This window comes from Elgaria multicarinata, chromosome 1 (genome assembly GCF_023053635.1).
Source record: "Elgaria multicarinata webbii isolate HBS135686 ecotype San Diego chromosome 1, rElgMul1.1.pri, whole genome shotgun sequence".
Classification (NCBI taxonomy): Eukaryota; Metazoa; Chordata; class Lepidosauria; order Squamata; family Anguidae; genus Elgaria; species Elgaria multicarinata.
Window position 1 is genome coordinate 126,936,377 of NC_086171.1, and position 18,895 is coordinate 126,955,271.

General features: G+C 37.3%; 1 protein-coding gene across 1 annotated transcript in view; it reads left to right on the plus strand.

Moving 5' to 3' along the window:
- ZNF644 (zinc finger protein 644) overlaps nucleotides 1-18,895 on the plus strand; it is a 73,944-nt gene that overhangs the window by 40,666 nt on the left and 14,383 nt on the right. The window contains exons 5-8 of the mRNA XM_063136448.1: nucleotides 3,933-5,981; nucleotides 6,411-6,957; nucleotides 7,150-7,755; nucleotides 10,497-10,619. Of these exons, the coding sequence (XP_062992518.1) occupies nucleotides 3,969-5,981; nucleotides 6,411-6,957; nucleotides 7,150-7,755; nucleotides 10,497-10,619 (3,289 nt within the window). The 5' untranslated portion in view covers nucleotides 3,933-3,968. The remainder of the gene's footprint in view (nucleotides 1-3,932; nucleotides 5,982-6,410; nucleotides 6,958-7,149; nucleotides 7,756-10,496; nucleotides 10,620-18,895) is intronic.

The window sequence follows — 18,895 nt, forward strand, 5'->3', positions numbered from 1 at the left end:
TGTGTTCTTAATTTGAAAGTATATTTTACACCGATAAATGTTTGGTAAGTTAGTATATCTCCCAAGGCTTTAAATATCTTCAGTTGTAGTGTAGTAATTTGTCACATGGAGTTTTAGTCTATGTGTGTTGTGAATTTAAAATTGATTAAGGTGTTTATCTTTATTAACCCAGATGGAAAAACTTACTAGGGATTGATAAAGCATATGTCAGTTCTTGCAGTGTTATACCTTTGTAAAACTTTTGGAGGTTTTTTATTTATTTATTTTACTTAAATTGCACACAGCCCCATTGAACACAATGGAACTTACTTCCAAATAAATGTGTAAATGTTTGGCTGCACACCATCTTATTCCTGGCTTTTGTGATTTCTCTATCTGTCTTTACTTCCCTATTGTTCATCCTGTTTTGATGGCATCTTATGTCTTGTTTTCTTAAACACAGCAGTTATTCCACAAAACTTTCCAAATCTTGAAACTGCACATTGTAGATATTTGGAAAGTAGGTCTGTATTACATCCTTTAATCTGCATTTGTTATTCTCTTGCTTTACCATTTCAGTTGTCTAATGCATAAGGTTGTATCCAGTGTTAGTCCTATGTAGCGTAGACCCATTGAAATGAACAGGATTTAAATTCATTTCAGTATCTGCATAGGACTAACATTAGATACAACCCATAGCGCTTAATACTTGGGGGATTTAGAATAAATTTTGCTTTTGAATAAATTAAAGAGCTTAATTCATAATTTGTGTGGATTTAAAAGTGTTATATAGCATAGTAACATGTGTCATAGATGTTAAAAACTTTAACCCAAATCCACTACTGAGAAAACAGTATTACTTTTACAAACAGCGGTGTCCCATAATCTATTTGGTGCTTCAGGGCACAATCAGAGGTGTTGGAAATGCCCTGTAGAAGGCACTAACATCATGAGTCCTGCCATTTGGATCTCACAGTCTATGCTTGCCCTCTCGGTCATTTGGACAGGGGGCCTGTGAGTTGAAACTTATTACTCATGTGGACAGGAGGGACTGGATGTGCTACAGGAATGCACCTGATCCTTGGAATAGGTTTTGCACAGACCAGAAACCCCCTACCAATTTATCTTAGCTTCTGACTGCTTGATCTTCAAAACATTCTATGCTACAAGTAGTTCATTTAGATTAAACATCTGAGTCAGTTGTAAGGCTTCATTGCATGTGAAAAAAATTAAATGCAGTATAGACAAAAGTATTACATTGCATAATTATATAAAATATTGTCTATACCTTCAGGCAAACTTATGTAAGGTTTTATTGAAGTCCTTCTGATAATTATAACTGCAGTCTCCAAGTAAATATGATATTCTAGTTTACCACCCTGCTGTTCAGGGGGTACCAACAAAGTTGCTTTAAATGGGAAGCGTCTGTTCTTTTTCTGAACCCCTAACACCAGAACAGATGGGTGGAACATGGAACATGAAAGGTTTTACCTCAGAGGTGGCAACAGTGAAGCCACTCATTAACACTGAATTTACCACTTCGTTAGCAACGTTGCTTCCTGTTGAGAAAAGCTAATATAGGCTCTCAAATTGACTGAGCATACATTTATCTACTTCTGTGACTATGATAAGCTAGAGAAATCTTTTTACTCCATAAACATCTACAACTTAATTTCTTATTAAGTTTTCAAAGGTAGTATGTGAGATACCTTGGACCTTGTTTTTTATTTCACTAACAATTTTGTCTGCTTTTTAATGTGTGTATTGTGCCCATTTTAAAATCTCTGTGCATGTGATGTTCTAGCTCCTACTGGGTGCTGCATTATCGCCATTTTAGAGTGATAACACTGAATAGGATTGATTAGGAGCCTGTTTTATTCTTTTATAATCTATTAATACAAAAAATGCAGTGAATCCTTAAACTGGAAATAGTAGAACTAATTGTAAGGCTTAATGAAGGTCATAACTTAGTTGTTTCATCAGTGTAAAATACTGCATCCTTGAATATTTATGACTTTGTTTTAAGAAGTTCATCAGTATGGAAATACTGGTTATTCAGCATTAACATGACTTACTTGAGCACTGCTCCCACTCCTGAAAGAATGTCTGGTACTTAAAGTATTGTTGTAAACAACTCTTACATGCTTCTGTAATTGTAAAATGAATTAAGATGATTTTGCCAACTATAAACCGCCCAGAGAGCTTCGGCTATTGGGCGGTATAAAAATGTAATAAATAAATAAATGATTTGTCAATTGTGTAATGGAATCTTTTATGTGGAGAGTCTTTAAATACTGTTTTATACAAAGCTTGTGGAATATACTTTTAAACGGCTGGTAAACTGGTTAGGAACAACACAGTTTATTGATTAGACAATTTATATCTATGATGTCAGGCTTAAAATGTGTTGAAAACCCTCGACCTCGGTATTTTGGAAACTTCCACCTGAAATATCTCAAGAATTAATTCACAGACTGCTTTATATAATATTTATATGGACTAGAAATTGAAGAACCATTTTAGGTACAGCTGGCCTTGCCATGCAGTAGGATGAAGCAACCTGCTTCAAGGCAGCACCATGGAGTGTGAGAGTGTGTGTGCGTGTGTGTGTGTGTGTGTGTGTGTGTGTGTGTGTGTGTGTGTGTGTGAATAAGAGAAGGCAGCAAATGGTATCTGAATGGTGCAGCAAGACTTTTTAAAGTATTGGTGACATCCTTGTATTTAACTCATTTCTTCCAGAATGAGCATGGAAATGTGACTGACTAGTAGAGAGGGGATGAATTACGCAGTCCTTCCTCCACTAACTAGTCTTCTTTGTAGACATTTTTGAAGCTAGTAGCCTATGTGCCCATGTTGGCAACAGAGCCTAGAAATGCATCCAGAAAACACAGTCCCAAAATCCTTTGGGTGTATGTAATTAAATACACAATTTGTATCCTGCCCATATTTAGCCTTACTCCATTTGTTGCATCTGTGTAGTGGCCCTGGATAGAAATTTGTATCCATAATGGAGCATTGTGATGCAGTACATTGATCAATAACATCTCCCCTGCTTTTACTGTTCCCCCTACTCCACTGTAAAATGTATACACATAATATCAGCAAATGTTCCTAGATGGTTTTTGCTTCATCAACAAGTTTTATTCTTGTGAAGTTTTCCTATATGTAAGTGCAATGTTCTGTTGATTTATTACTTATTTGAATTATGCCTTGCCTTTTTACCAAAAACTGGCACTCATCACCAGTACAATTGTGGGTTGGATCCAACAGAGATATCCATTCATGCAACTGGATGTCTACTCATGGAACAGCACGTCCGTGTCCTCTCTTTCTGCAGCCCGCTCTGGAGGGTTCTCCAACCCTTGAATGGATTTGGGGGGTGTGCAGGGGGAGGGGAAATCTGTTCTCCCAGCAGTTTCTTTTCCACTGACAGAACGACACTATTGTATGCAACCCTAAAGCAGTAATACAACCTAAAATCTGGACCACTGATGTTGATTTGTGGAATCTAAGGGCTGATTTAAACATATTTAACAAATGCAGCACTGCTGAAAAAATTGTGATGGCATTAAAGAAAGATGGCATTTCTTTAATGTTAAGAAAAGAATTTTGAACTCATGTGTTAGCCTATGCTTTTGCAGCTTTTGCATGCAAATGTGAATGCCACCTGGGCTTTACATTGATGACATTCAGATATTGAATGTGTAAGGGAACTGGCTGGAAGACTGGATCACATGTAAAACAGACTTGATTAAATCATAAAGGGATTTTAATAATGAATTTGGAAATTTGGCATAATTTTCCCTGAAATCAGCTTCTTTCATTAAGATGTGCTTATTATAAATCAGTGGTCTTCCCAGCCATGCAAATGTTTTTAACTGATACAAGTTTAAACTGCCTTTCTCAGGTACATATAGAAATTCTAACATTGGTCTCTTTGTTTTTAATTTTAGCATAAATGTGCTTAATGGACAGAGCAGACCAGCAGTATGGATGAGACAGAGATCAATACTGAGCTTATTGGTGCTAAAGAACTGTTAGATGACAGCAACTTCATCTCTGAGAAGAAGAGTGGCATTCCCAAATCACAAGAGAGTGAAACGTCATTTCAGAAGAATACCTTAACTCTGCCTGAAGAGCTATCAAGGGAAACGTCTGAAAAAGCCTTAAGTGGAGGCCAGACATCTATATTTGTACACACTGGTGCTCCTACTGTTTCTAGTGAAAACTTTCTTCTGCCTACGGGAACTTCTGTTAATGGACCAGTTTTACACTCCACTTTAACTAAAACTTCCATTATGAAAAAAGGCAGTGTTTCATTAACAACTGCACAAACTGTGGGCCATCAAGCAGATTCTTGCTCAACTGTGACAGTGGTACATGATCTCCAGCTTCCCACAAAGACTTCAACCCAAAATTCAAGTCAACCCCAAGTTTTGTTTTTGTTACCCGAGGCAGCACATGCTAAGAACCTGACACATTCCATGAAAAATCTACCTCCCTCTGCTTCAGTTGCTTGTGATATACAGCCGTCTGTAGGAAAAAGCATAAAATCAGACAGCACTTTAGTAAGCCAAGTAGATATATGTGAGGATAGTAAAAGTTCACTAGAAAAAGATGATAGTAACAAATCTTTAACAGGCATTTCCTCAGGTACAGGTGACATTAGAACAGAAAGTGATACAAACTGGGATCCACAAAAAGAGTTCATAGAATTTCTCATGACAAATGAAGAAGCTGTAGAAAAGTCACCAGTTCAACCTAATGTTGGTGTTCAGAAAAGAAGAAAAAGAAAAATGGATGTTAGCAAAATAACACGTTATACTGAGGACTGTTTTAATGAATCAAATTATATTCCTGATAATTCAGAATCACTAGATGTTGAGTTTTTGGAACAGAGTGAGAATTTACATGTAATAGAATCACAGAAATATTCATTAGCAAGAGTGAAGCCTGAATCAATAGATGAGGAATTGGAAGTTGTGGATGCCATCCAACAGTTAATTTATAATCCAAGTAATAAATGTGCAGATGATACTTCTCCTGTTCACACTAGCACTTTTCTTTCTAATACTCTATTAAACAAATGTGAACAAGATGATTTAGAATCACCATCTAATTTCAGTACTGATGAGCCATCGTTTTATCCCTGTACAAAGTGCAATGTGAATTTTAGGGAAAAGAAGCACCTGCACAGGCACATGATGTATCACTTGGATGGTAATAGTCACTTTCGTCATTTAAATGTTCCGAGGCCTTATGCATGTAGGGAATGTGGCCGGACTTTTCGAGACCGCAATTCCCTTCTTAAACATATGATAATTCATCAGGAAAGAAGACAGAAACTGATGGAGGAAATTCGTGAATTGAAAGAACTTCAGGATGAGGGTAGAAGTGCACGGTTACAGTGTCCACAATGTGTATTTGGTACCAATTGTCCCAAAACCTTTGTGCAGCATGCTAAGACCCATGAGAAAGATAAAAGGTACTATTGCTGTGAAGAATGTAACTTTATGGCAGTGACAGAGAGTGAACTTGAATGCCATCGAGGGATTGCTCATGGGGCAGTGGTGAAATGTTCAATGATCACTACAGATATGTCTCAAAGAAAAATACAGAAAAAAGCACTAGTGAAAGATTCCTTTATGGAGTCAGCAAAAAAGTCAGCTGACCACATGTGCAAAATGTGCCCATTTACTACATCAGCCAGGAGCATTCTAAAAAAACACATGGAATATTTGCATCCAACATCATGTGTAGATCCTTTTGGCAGCCGTCTTAGATTAGAAAAAAGAAAAACTCATGTTATAGAAGAACCTTTAGATTTTGGTAGCAGGACTAAGCATTTGATCAAACAAGCATCTGCCTTTCCAAAGTCCTCTGTTTTAAAACAAGATTTAAAACGACCATTTGGCTCTGCATTCCAGTCAAGTAACTTTGCAAAACTTCACAAGAGACCCCCCAGGATACAGAAGGCTCGGAAAAGCGTTGCCCAGTCAGCTGTAAGTGTGTATGGTCAAAGCACTACAGACAAGTCTATTTTGAGTAGAAATAGCACTGGCCAAAAAACTAAATATTTACATCATGCAGGAAAGCAAAAGGCTAGTGTCAAAGCTAGCAGTAATTATTTATATAGCTACAAACATGAAAACCATAGGATTAAAAAATCTAGCAGCCCTTATCTTTTACACTTAAAAAGGGAAGCTACAAGATCTGTCAGGTCCTTACCTTTATTATCTTCAGATAATTCTCATAATAGATTTATTATGGATTCTCTTAACTATGCTGAAAAAAGACCAGGAGTCTATAAAGATAAGCATGTAACTGTAAAAAGATTGGTTAAAAGATCCAAAAGGGAAAGCTCTGTAACGGGAGATGATTTGGACAGTTATCCAGACTTTCTACATAAAATGACTGTTGTTGTTTTGCAGAAACTTGCTGGGAAAAAAGACAGCTATGAAACGGAGGATGAAAGTTCATGGGATAATGTTGAACTGTGTGATTACACTACACGGTCTGTGGAGGATGGCTCTTACAGTGATATTAATCAGGACCATGTAAACCTGTTCCCTTTATTTAAAGGTAAAATGGAAGAAGAAGCTGGTAGTAAATCCTCTCTTAGATATGAGCAAAATGATGGATTTTATTTTGAGTATTATGAAGATGGCGAAGGTAGCAATTACCTGCATGATTTTCAAGATCCTCATAATTTAGAAAACATAGGCACGACATTGCCAAAGCATAACTCAGTTTTCCATTGGACTGACTTATCGCTTGAGAAAAAAACTTGTCCATATTGTCCAGCAACATTTGAAACTGGTGTTGGATTGTCTAATCATGTCCGTGGACATCTTCACAGAGCTGGGTTAAGCTATGAGGCCCGCCATGTTGTCTCACCTGAGCAGATAGCAACAAGTGACAAAATGCAGCATTTCAAAAGAACAGTAACGGGAACACCTGTTAAAAGAGTTAGAAAAGGTAAGATTTTTCTTTAGTATGATGTGCAGGGTGAAGGGGATGTAGAATAATGTGAATATAAAGCTGGTTTTACTACGTCCTCTCATGACAGTTATTATTTGCATTCTTGGTTGAAACTTTAATGAATACATTTTTGGCAAGCTGGGTCCCTAATGTCTGGCAAATTGATAAATCAATCATTTTTCTTTGTAGCTATTGAGAAATCAGAAAGTTCTTCAGAACACACTTGCCAGCTCTGCGGTGGTTGGTTTGACACTAAAATTGGATTATCTAATCATGTACGAGGACACTTAAAAAGGCTTGGTAAAACCAAATGGGATGCACACAAATCTCCAATCTGTGTTCTAAATGAGATGATGCAAAATGAAGAAAAATATGAAAAAATCCTGAAGGCGTTGAACAGTCGGCGTGTTATCCCCAGACCATTTGTCGCTCAGAAACTTTCATCAAATGATGACTTTTTATCTCAAAATGTTATACCTCTTGAAGCATACCGCAATGGCCTAAAGACTGAAGATATATCAGTGTCTGCATCAGAGGAAGAAGGGCTGAGTTTCCTCAATGAATGTGATGAAGCAAAATCAGTACTACATGATGAAAAAAAAAACCAGTCACTTACACTGATAGAACTTTTGAAAAATAAAAGGATAGGAGAAGAAAGAAATCTTGATACCTCCCCTCAAAAGATTCATAATCAAACTGCAAGAAAGAGGTTTGTTCAAAAATGTGTTCTTCCATTAGATGAAGACAGTCCTTTGATGTATCAGCCACAAAAAATGGATTTGACTATGCAGTCAGGTAAGAGGTTTGTTTGTAGCTACTATTCCATTATGATTTCAGTAACTGGAAAATAAGTTATAATATATGATTTTTTAACAGTATTCTAAAAGTATTTCTCATTGAAGCTATGTTTTTTTTTCAAGGTTCTAGCTAGAGAAATAATAGTGAAATGAATCTTTCATATGAAAATGGCCTTAGTTTTGTACATACAAACTGAGCTCTGAATAGAGAGAAGTTTTTGTTCTGTGATGGTCGAGGGTGAATAGGAAGAGGAAACATGAATATCTCTTTAACAAAATTGGTGGCAAAATAAGGCTATGCATGTTTGCATAAGTTAATGCATGCCTGATTGGTTAACTGGATGATGTGTGGTCTGATCTACTATCAATTCTATCAAAGTAACTCTGGTAGCCCTGTTTTAACACAGTTGTTGCTTTTGATACAAAATCCCTGAAGTTTTATGAACGAAGGTTTTGTTAGGAATTATGCCAAGAATTTATTCCTTAGACTACTTTCTCCATAGTCTGCAGTATAGTTTTAGAATGCTATTCTTAAACATGTCTTTCAATCTTGGCTGTCATAGATCAGGGGAGCTCTGCTGGAATTCTTTGACAAGACATCTGTACAAATCTCGTTGTAGCTATCATTTCTCATTCTAGTTCGAATAAATGTTTTATGTAATATGCTCTGCGATGAAAGTGCATGATCTCACTTTATACCTTTATCATTTTGCTGGTTCTTTCAGTATTGCAGTATGATACAGCACTCGTGCTACAGCACAGTTTTTGGTCACTGAGAGATGTTAACATGATCAGCAGATTCATACGATGGCTCTGTTGCTGTCTTGTACCAATACAGATTGCAGGTGGTATATCAAATGGATTTACATGGGTTTCACCATTTACAATCTTCCTGCAATTATAAACATTTATTTTTAATGGGGAAACATTCAGACATTTGATTCTCTGCCTGCAATCTGAAATTATATTGTACCAGGTATAATGCATAACATTGCTGATTGTGCTCCAGCTCTTACTTTTGTCTAGTTAGATACCTTGTCTTTATACCAAATCCTGTCTTAGGTAGCTATGATGAAAAGATCAGTTAAATTGGTATTTATAAAATTATATATGATACATTTTAATGTTCTGGTAGGTTCCTTTAAAATAAGAGACTTCCCAATAAAGCTGGTGTCTTGCATAAGTTTCACATACATATGGAAGATGCTGCTGAATAAATAGCTTGCTAAATATGAAGTATTTTGCTGCTTTGCATTAGTGCTGCTTAATGTTAGGCAGCATAACTTCTAGATTTAACTCAAAAATAGAAAGCCACTAACAGTTATAAACATAGTCCTTAATCTAATTGTGATTAACATAAGATTTGACAATTAACTCATACTGCTACTTTAGTTATTAAAACTTCTTAAACTTGTCTGCAAGCAAAGTTACATTGTTTTTAATATAGGCAATACAGTTTGGTGACTAGTTATTATTGAATTGCAGTATATTTACCCCCTCCCCGGCTGGTTGACAAGATTTTCTTTTTGATAAAAAGGCTTTCAAAACAACAAACAACCCCCTATGCTTTTCGATATGTTATAGGAAACATGAAGTTTGCCTGTGTTGTCCAAGATATTAACCATCTTCATGTGTTCTACTTATCGTTTTGAAAGAATATCTGAATAGAGGAATGCTCCAGCCCTGCCCTCCTTGATCGTTGCATCTTTTGCCCTGTCTGCATGTAAGATGAAAGTTTAAAGAGCAGCACTCCTGTATCCGTGGAGGTGCTCCATAAGATGAAGACCCCTGGAAAATCTGGGTTCTTAATCATGTGTAGAACTTCCACTGTTACAGGAAGTGCTCCTCTTCAGACCATCACCCTACATGCGTACAGGGTGACAAATGGAATGATGGCGAGGGTGGGGCTGGAGTGCTCCTTTGTTCATATGTTCTTTCAACCTGGTAAGTAGAATGCTTGAAGAAGGCTTATATGTGTCTAAGAAAGACAATTGAACACTTTTGTGAGTATGGAAGTAAAGCTGAGAAGAAGCCATTTGTAATGGTTTACTTGTCTAATGTAGTTTGGTATTGTTACAATGTGTGTTCTTTCCTGTGATAACTAAGATGTTTGTTGATCATTTATTTAGCACAAAGATTTTAGCAAAAACTACAAATCATTAACTTTCATTATTGATTGCGCATTCAGAGTAATGAAGATAAAATGCACTGAATAAAATGTTTTGTCTAACAGCTGTGCAGTGGTGTGTTTTACCACCTTTTTCTCCCAGCCTTCATCAGCAACCTAATTTAGTATTGAGCCGTTTACAGTCTTGTGGGTAAAACACTTTAATTACCACTTTGTCAACTAGACTTTCTAATTCTCTTTACTGGGAACATTGCAAGCTTTCAAACTTCTTAACAGAACTGTGCTATTCAAATCGCAGAATTGTATTTTGGGGTTAGGAAATAATCTGTATAATGTGAAGATCAGCAGGAAAGTGATAATAGGTGTTAAATTCAGAGAAGCTTAGGGATTCAAGTCACGCCTTCCATTTTTCTTACCAAAAAGCATGTTTAGTGCTAAATGCCACATATGAAAGTAATAGCCATGAGCTTGGATCTTTCTAGTATATGAAATAATTGCAGTGATACAGTGAACATACTTAAGAGCAACTTTTAATACAGAATTTTTCAAAACGCGTTGAGAGTTTCACTTTTAAAGAGAGAACTGGATTATAGTTTTCTTTTGAATGATAGGTATGCCTGTGAAGCTTAGAACGTGTGTGCATTGCAATACGGCGTTTACAAGTGCTGTTAGCCTGTCCAACCACTTACGCGCTTATGCACGAAAGAAGAGTGCTGGACTTTTGACTGGGACAGGTATGTTTGTTACAGATGTAAAATCAAGTCTGTCTGTATACGTTTTCCTCATCAGACTTGACAAATCCATATGCTAATTCAGTTGACATTTAAAATTCTCTGAAACAAAAGTTGAATTTGAGAGACAGAACTTTAGCAACTTGTAAATTTATGTTGCTATTGTCCATTTTTTTCATGCCTGGTTTTTATTTTCATTTATTTTATTTTTGATCCAGCATTATTTTCATGTATGCAAACAGTTCGGAGCTGAATGCTTTTTGTTTTCTGACTAAATGCAAAAGGAGCTGCTGTTTAAAGAGAGGGGTTTTCCAGCTTGAGCCAAGTGCCTATATTTTTTTCCACCTATCAGTCATTAATTAGGCAAATTAACACCAAAATAGGGTAAACACAGGCAATTATATATGGCTTGTACAATTTTCAGCAATCATGTTCAACAAAACTCAGTTATTTTCTCCAATATTTATTATCAGTTAGGTTTTTTTTCTGTTTGCTGGTCTTTCACAAAATTAGATAGATAGTAACACCAAAGAACAGCTCTATGTTGTGTGTCCATTTGATATTTTATACTGTGACTTGGATTTTGACTGTGTCTGTGACCCCATGTGAAACAGATCAACCCAATTGCAGTAGTCCATAGTAGGAAAACAAGCAAGAGGAACAAAAGATGTTATCAGAATACTTGGAGTTCGTGAAATGGGATACTAAGGTGCTTGAGTAGTCAAGCTTACAGTGCATAAAGAATCCACACACACACACACCCTAGCAGAGCAGAGCAGAGAAGCTGCCCCAGCTGGACTAGAAGCTATACCCAAAGTGGGAATGCTTAAGATCACAGTGTTGCCATCTAGAAAGCTATTATGTCTCCTCTTAAACTTAAGTTCAAGCATGTTGTTTAAATGGCTTATAGAAACCTCTAACACTAAGCCAAGCCATTAAAATCATTAGCAGTTGAGTGGCTTGATGACTACTTTGTCTATTTTACGGATGACTAAGATAGGTTGTTATCCTGTCTCTTAGTTTTAAATCCTACACTCTGGGTTTATTATTAATTATTCTTGAATCGCTTAAGATTTTCCTGCTGATTACAATGGGAAGTTTAAATAGACTTGTGTTACTGTTCTATGCATAAAGGGTAATACTGGCCTTTTTAAAGCTGCTGTAACTTTTTGTCTGATGCCCATGGAATTTTCCAATATGCACAAAGTCTAGAAAAGTCTAGAAAATGTTTTTAAATTGTTAATTGGCACCAACTGCTCTTAAGTATAAATTTAAGAGTTTGTGCAGCCATAAGCGTATGATCTTTAATCACAGTAAAGTGACTGGACTATGATTGTGTGCTCGCCTATCCCAGCCATAATATGGTGACGGGTTATATTGGCCATTTACCATGGTTAATGCAAATCAGAGTTCACTTTTTAAGTAGGATTTGAAACCAGCACTTGAAGTTAGCTTTAAATAAATACTTGGTTAAAACAAACCCTGGTTAACGTTTACCATGCTTAATGGGAGGGTTTGCAAGTCGTGATAGGTGTGCTTGTAAACGCTGTCCAATCGGCTTTCACTGCAAGCTTAATGACTACGCCTCAGTTAAGGCTGATGTGGGGAAAAGGATTACTTAAAAGTAGGGTCTGGGTACACATGGTCCCATGACCTGCTCCTGATCACTTTAGGGATTGGGAGTATTATATCTGCATAGGTTCTAATGTGGCTTATGTATAACACTATAATTGAGTGCTAGTTAGTCCTTAGAACTGTGGACACTCCTAATATTAGACTTCTATCAAATCATACTTAATTATCATACTTGCAGTTTGATACACATTCAAAATTAATTGGAATTCTTTTAATTCATTTCTTATTTTGATCGTCTTAATAGTACTTGTAACATTGAGCAGTGGGATATGAATACCTAAAGAAATTTAAATTTGTATTGAAATGTTACAGTCCAGGGGGTGGGGAATCTGTGGCCCTCCAGATGTTGAACTCCAGTTCCCATCAGCCCTAACCAGTATTGACAGTGATCAGGGATAATGGGGATTGTAGTCCAACAGCGTCTGGAGAGGCACAGGTTCCCCAACTCTTTTGTATGCTATTTGCACTTATAATGCAACAGATTTTATGATACACTTTTTTAGATTCTACAAATCATAAGCTGTTTTCCCCCTTAATCTTAACTACATAATATAAATAATACCTTAAGCGCTTCAGTTGTAGTCTGTGCTTGAGCATTCAGTATGAAAGGTGTAAGTGAAGAACACGACTACCAATTTTCCTATGCGGATTTGAAAGCAGGATCCTGGTATATGAGACTACTTTATAAATAATTTCAGTATTCCCCTTCCTTTATCAGTTTCCCTAGAAGAGACACAGCTGCATTTAAGGAAGAAAATGTATTATTAAAATAATCTATTGTGATGAAAATGTAATGCTCCTGGGCTCATAGGTCATGCTGATTAGTGTACTATTTAATTATTTTTCTTCATTTCAGCTTTGTTTTTAAATACCTTGCACTACTATCCTTTTCTTTCTTCACGTATTTTTGAAGGAAATGCCATGCCCATAAATTCCTTCAAGCATTTTGTCAGTTTCTTGCCCTAGTTACATAATTGTATGCTTAAATGACCTTTATTTTTCTATGTGACAATTGCTATGGGATCTTTTGTATTTGAATAGAAGAAAAAATGATCAACCTCATTGAAGCTGAAATATGCTTTCCCAGGACTATGTTAGCTTCTGGGCAAGACATTGGCATCTTTCCACTACTATGTTTTTATTTAGTGGCTTGTTAAAAATATGAATATATCCTTTCTTCTAATGGTCAGTTGAGTACAGGTTTCAGTTTTAGATGCTGCAGATTTTAGGGCAGTGATGGCCACTGTCAGCCTTTGAAGCACTGCACTTAGGGACTGGACTCACACAATAATACAGACATCTCATTGTTTTCTGTTAGGAGGGGTGGACAGGGCTGAATGAGGCCTCTCCATTGGGCAATTTCTGTTCTCAGTAGATTACTCTAACCCTGTCAGTCAGCTCCACTTTTGGGTTTGGTTTGGGACATCCTAATGAAGAGTTGCTATGGGACCTTTTGTATTTTGTGTGAATAGAAGAAAAGCGATCAACTATCAAACTCACTGAAGCTGAAAAATATTTTCCAGGGCTACAATTTTGTTTGCAGGGCTACGTTGATCCTCTTAATAGCCAGTTTTTCTGACTAGGAATTTCGTCATGGATAAAAATTGAGTAGAAGTAAAAATGTTTTTTAAATTTTTCAACTACAACTTTTAGCTATAAATTGCTCTTTTAAAGTGAAAGCTAAACTTCATGTAAGCATGTCTCTTAAAATGGAAGTTCTGATCTTCTTAAAAGCTTATGAAAGATTTTTATTTATAAAGAAAACTTAATTTTTATTTTTCCCACCACGGGGGAAATGATTTGGGATTTCTGCCTCTGACACCAAAGTAATGTGGGTTTTCACTATTCCTCACTCTGTTAGGAAAGCATTATTCATGGGTAGGATGATCAGGTATGTGGTGTAGATCCCCCATACTATATAGGAGTATAGTATTTTTTATTATTGGGCAGTGTCATTTACTGCCTGTTTGCTAGTGGGACTCACCACTAGAGCAATGGGAAGCTAGTGATTCCTCAAGCATCCTGGAAGAGTGGAAATGGTAATTTCCAGAATGGGGCAGGTCAACAGCGCTCACAGAAGGGAGCTCCGCTGACCTGTCTTGATCTGAAAACAAGCATTTCTGGTTGTTTCAGAAGCACTAGTTCCTATTGCACTACTGGTGAGTTCCACCAATGCAGGAGAACTAAGAGAGGCACAATGACAGTAAAGGGCACTGTCCACTGGCTTAATATTTCCCCTAACAATTTCATTGCATTTTTGATGGTGATAATACATTACAGGGATATTGAAAAGAGTTATACATAGTGATTCTGAGAATTATTTTCTCAAGTTGTTAGAACTAATTTAGGATCGAAGGATGCCCTTTATTAATTTCTAGTTAGCATAAGATGTGTAATTTGGTTGGGTGGCAAAATAAAATGAATAATCACAAAAATAAGTCATTAATAATTTAATGAGGATAGAAGGAACATGATTAAAGATACTTGAAAAACCTCTTCAATTTTCACTTTTGACAACTACCAATGAAAAAACTGTTTTGCAACTATATCTCTATAGTTTGTTCAATTATATAGTGTTTTGTATTGGGAACCTTTGTTTGCAACTAAAAAGTTTATTCAAATTCTACACTTACCTTTGAAAGTTTGTGGCAAATCACACAGTTTCGTCAAGGCTTTATATAGCTTACTCCCTGTGGTAGTGTTCTGATAACTGTTAAATCCTTTCACCATTGAAATTAAATTTCTTTCTATATATTTTGCGGGAAGTTTTTTATTAAATGGTGGTTCTCTGGCTCATCAGTCTGGCATATATAGAAATGGCAGGGAGGCTTCCCTTACATCTTCAAATCTTGTATTTCCTGAGATCTTTGCTTTACTTATTGAATTGCACTTTGCTGTGCCTCTTGGAATTACTTCTCAGTGTCTTTAGTTTTCCTTCACCCCTCTTGTTTTGCCCTTGCCTCTTCTGTAGTTTCCATCAACAGCAGATCCTTTCTTTCATTTTTCTTTGCTTCTGTGTATTGTGCTCTTGCTGTTGCTTCCTATGTTGATCTAATGATAGAAATAAAAATTAAAACTAGATGGCAAGCCATAACATAATATTTTCCATGATTGATCAACCTGAAGATCATAAATCAAATGAAAGTATCAGGCTCCTTGTTATATATATTTATTGTGTTCAGATATTGATTTACTTTTTCTTGTCTGAAGTGTCCTACAGGTTAATTTAGCAAGAAGTATGCAAATACATTTAAAACAAAGGGATATGTTCGTTTCCTCTATCTGTAGTTCATTATTTCATAAGGTGCTGATAAATAGTCTATATAGTAGTTGTCCTGTCCTTGCAAGGAATCACTTGACTTTAGAGTCCTTAAACAAGTGAGGAAGCTTAATTTCTGAGGTAAACATGTTCTAGATGGCCATAGATTTGGATCTTTCTACTGCTTTACCTACATAGTTACAATCTGTTTGTTAGAATACTCAGACATGTCTAATGCCATGGTTTGGATCCTAAGAGTCATGTAAGGAGAGTTTCCTGCGCTCTCCTCCCCCCTTGCAGCTACCTGAAAATACAATCCAGAATTTGGGGTACTCTGCTGAAGAACATGGGATGGGACAGAAAGGGCTGCTTGGGGAAGGTGGAATTGCCCAAAATTGGGTGTAATTTGGGAGTAATTCCATCCTTCTGCAGGAGGTCCCTGCATTCTATCCCACATTCAGCAGTGTTCACTGGCCCTCTGGAGAGGTGTTTTGTGGGTGGGGTAAGAGGGGAGGGGAAACCTTTTTGGGAACGTATTTAAATTAACTTATCTGAGGATCAAAGCCCATGGATTATTCTAGGACAAGGTGCTGGAGTGTATGGTAGCTTCTCAGATCCACAGATTTCTAGATGAGACGGATTATCTAGATCCATTTCAGTCTGGCGTCAGGCCTCATTATGGGACAGAGACTACTACTCTGGTCACCTTGGTGGATGATCTACACTGAGAACTGGAAAGGGGGAAGTGTGTACTGTTAGTTCTGCTGGAACTTTTGGTGGCTTTCTGTACTATCAAATGTATCCTTCTGAGGCGTCTGTCTGATAAGGAATTGGGAGGCACTGTTATACTGTGGCCCTGGTCCTTCTTGGAGCAGGGGCAGGGAGTGATCTCAGAAGGCAGTGCTGGGGAATTCCTGTTTGATGCTATTGCCATTGGCCTATGGGGACCCTCAGCATTGCATTTTATCCCCATGCTATTTAACATATGCACGAAACTGCTGGGAGAGCTTGTGCTTAATTTTGGGGTTCAATGCCACCAGTATGCTGATGGCACTCAACTCTATCTCTTCTTTCCATCTAAATCCAAGGAAGCTGTTCTGGTTCTAAATCGGTGCCTGATGTTGGTAATGGACTGGATTAGGGCAAACAACTTGAAGCTTAATCCAGACAAGACAGAGGTGCTCCTGGTCAGTTGAAAGGCAGATCAGGGAATAGGAATCCAACCTGAGCTGGATGGGGTTACACTTCACCTGAAGACTCAGGCTCACAGTATAGGTGTACTCTTGGACTTCACCCTGAACCTGGATGCCAAGGTCTTGGCCGTTGCCAGGAGTGCTTTGCTTTGTACAGCTGGGGCTTGTGCACCAAATGTGCCTGTTGCTAAAGACGTCTGATCTGGCCACAGTCACACATATCTTGGTTACATCCCATTTGGACTACTGTAGTGTGCTCTAGGTGGGGCTGCCTTTGGAAACTGTTCAGAAACTTCAGCTAGTCCAGAATGCTGCTACTAGGACTGTTGACCAGGGGCGGTTACAGTGAGCACACAACTTCCTTGTTACGCCAGCTTCACTGGCTATAGGTCTGTTTCAGGGCAGAATTCAAAGTGCTGCTTATGACCTATAAAGTCCTATATGGCTTGGGATGAGGCTACCTGAAAGATTAACTTCTCCCATAAGAGCCTGCCTGGTCCTTAAGATCTTCTAGAGGGGCCCTTCTTTTGTGAATGGCACAGTCATGTTTGATGGCAATGCAAGATAGGGCCTTTTCAGTGGCTGCTCCCAGGCTGTGGAAATCCCTCCCAAGGGAGGCTAGATTCGCTCTCTCACTGCTATCCTTCTGACAGCAGGCAAAGACTGTTTTACTCGAGAGGCTTTGGGTCTGTAATGGATCTGTGGGTTGAGCGCTATATTTATTCTGTAATTTTTATATTTTATTGTATTTTAATGTGTTTTGTTTAAATCTTTTTAAAATTGTTATTGTAAGCCAACTTGAGCACCATTTTTAGTAGAAAGGCAGGGTATAAGACAAATGAATAAATAATAGCAGAATTGTTAAGCCTTAAATTGTGCATTCTTAGTTAAAAATGTGAAACTTGGCTAACTTTTACATTGATCCATACTAAACATTTTTTGTGTGGATTCCACTAACCAATGCTTCGGGAAGGGTGGGCAGGAGATCAACAAATGCGTTGTTCTGTCTTTTAGTTCATGAGCCAGGACAAAAAATGCTGAATGTGGTTTTTTTTAAGCAAGGTCTTCGCCAGGGGATGTGGCCCTAAGCCTGATTTCTTGTAGCTCTCAGCACTTCTTGGTTTACCCAGACATTTTATTTATTTTATCTGTCCTGTTGTATTTGCTGTCTTCTCTGTTTTATCACAATTATGTGGTTTTAAGGTTTTTATTGTATTGTGTATTACTTTAATCATATTTGTACTTTACCCTTGTTATTTGCAGGATTGATGCATGTTTAAAATAGTTTTAATGCATAAATAAATTAAATCAAAATATATCCAAATCTGCAGGACAGTGGCCTCTATGAGACACCACCACATCACATCTAATCCAATGCTTCATTGAAGTGCAAGACACTTTCAAGCATGGCATCCCCATGCAAAAGATACCCAGTCTGTATACAAAAATGAATATGGAAGAGGAGTTGTGCATCCTTCAATAAGCTTTGGCCAGCCAAAACAGCCAGAGGTGTGTTCTTTGAGTGGAATATAATTGTGTCCTGCCCAGCTCTTTGTTTGGGCATAGGACACTGTCATGCAGGGGCCTATAATTGCTAAGTTAACTTGGGACACATAAAACATTTTTTCCAGAAGACACTACTGCATTTCTGTCACTGGCAGACACAGACACATATCCTTGACAGTACTAGTTTGCAACTTGAAAGGTTTGTAGTGCTTCTGAATGAGACAACCAGTGAGTTGTGTGAAGTCAGTGAGGTAAAGCAGCATCTGTTTTCAAGGAAGTTATGATCCTGGAGAATATTCTACCAACACCAGATCTCAAACAGCACACACTGCACACCACCTATCAGGAAGGGACATACATGGGGAAAGATATTTCAATGAGGCCCACTTTTCAGTATCTGGTTTTGTATGACAAACATTCCCTAGTGAACCATTTGCATGTGTACTTATTTAAAGATAAGTTCTAGGATTTATATTACATTGTGAACATGTACACTCCTTGTTTTGTGTATGTACATTCAGTTTAAAATTGTCATATGATTCTATTGAGACCTTACAATCACCACTGGAAACATTATTTCAATGTAGAAAATATTTGTTTAGAAGCGAAATGTATAGAAATCAAAACTCATTTATTTCAAAACAGAAGTACATGTGAGGGGAGGATCCATATCAGGAAATGTTTAG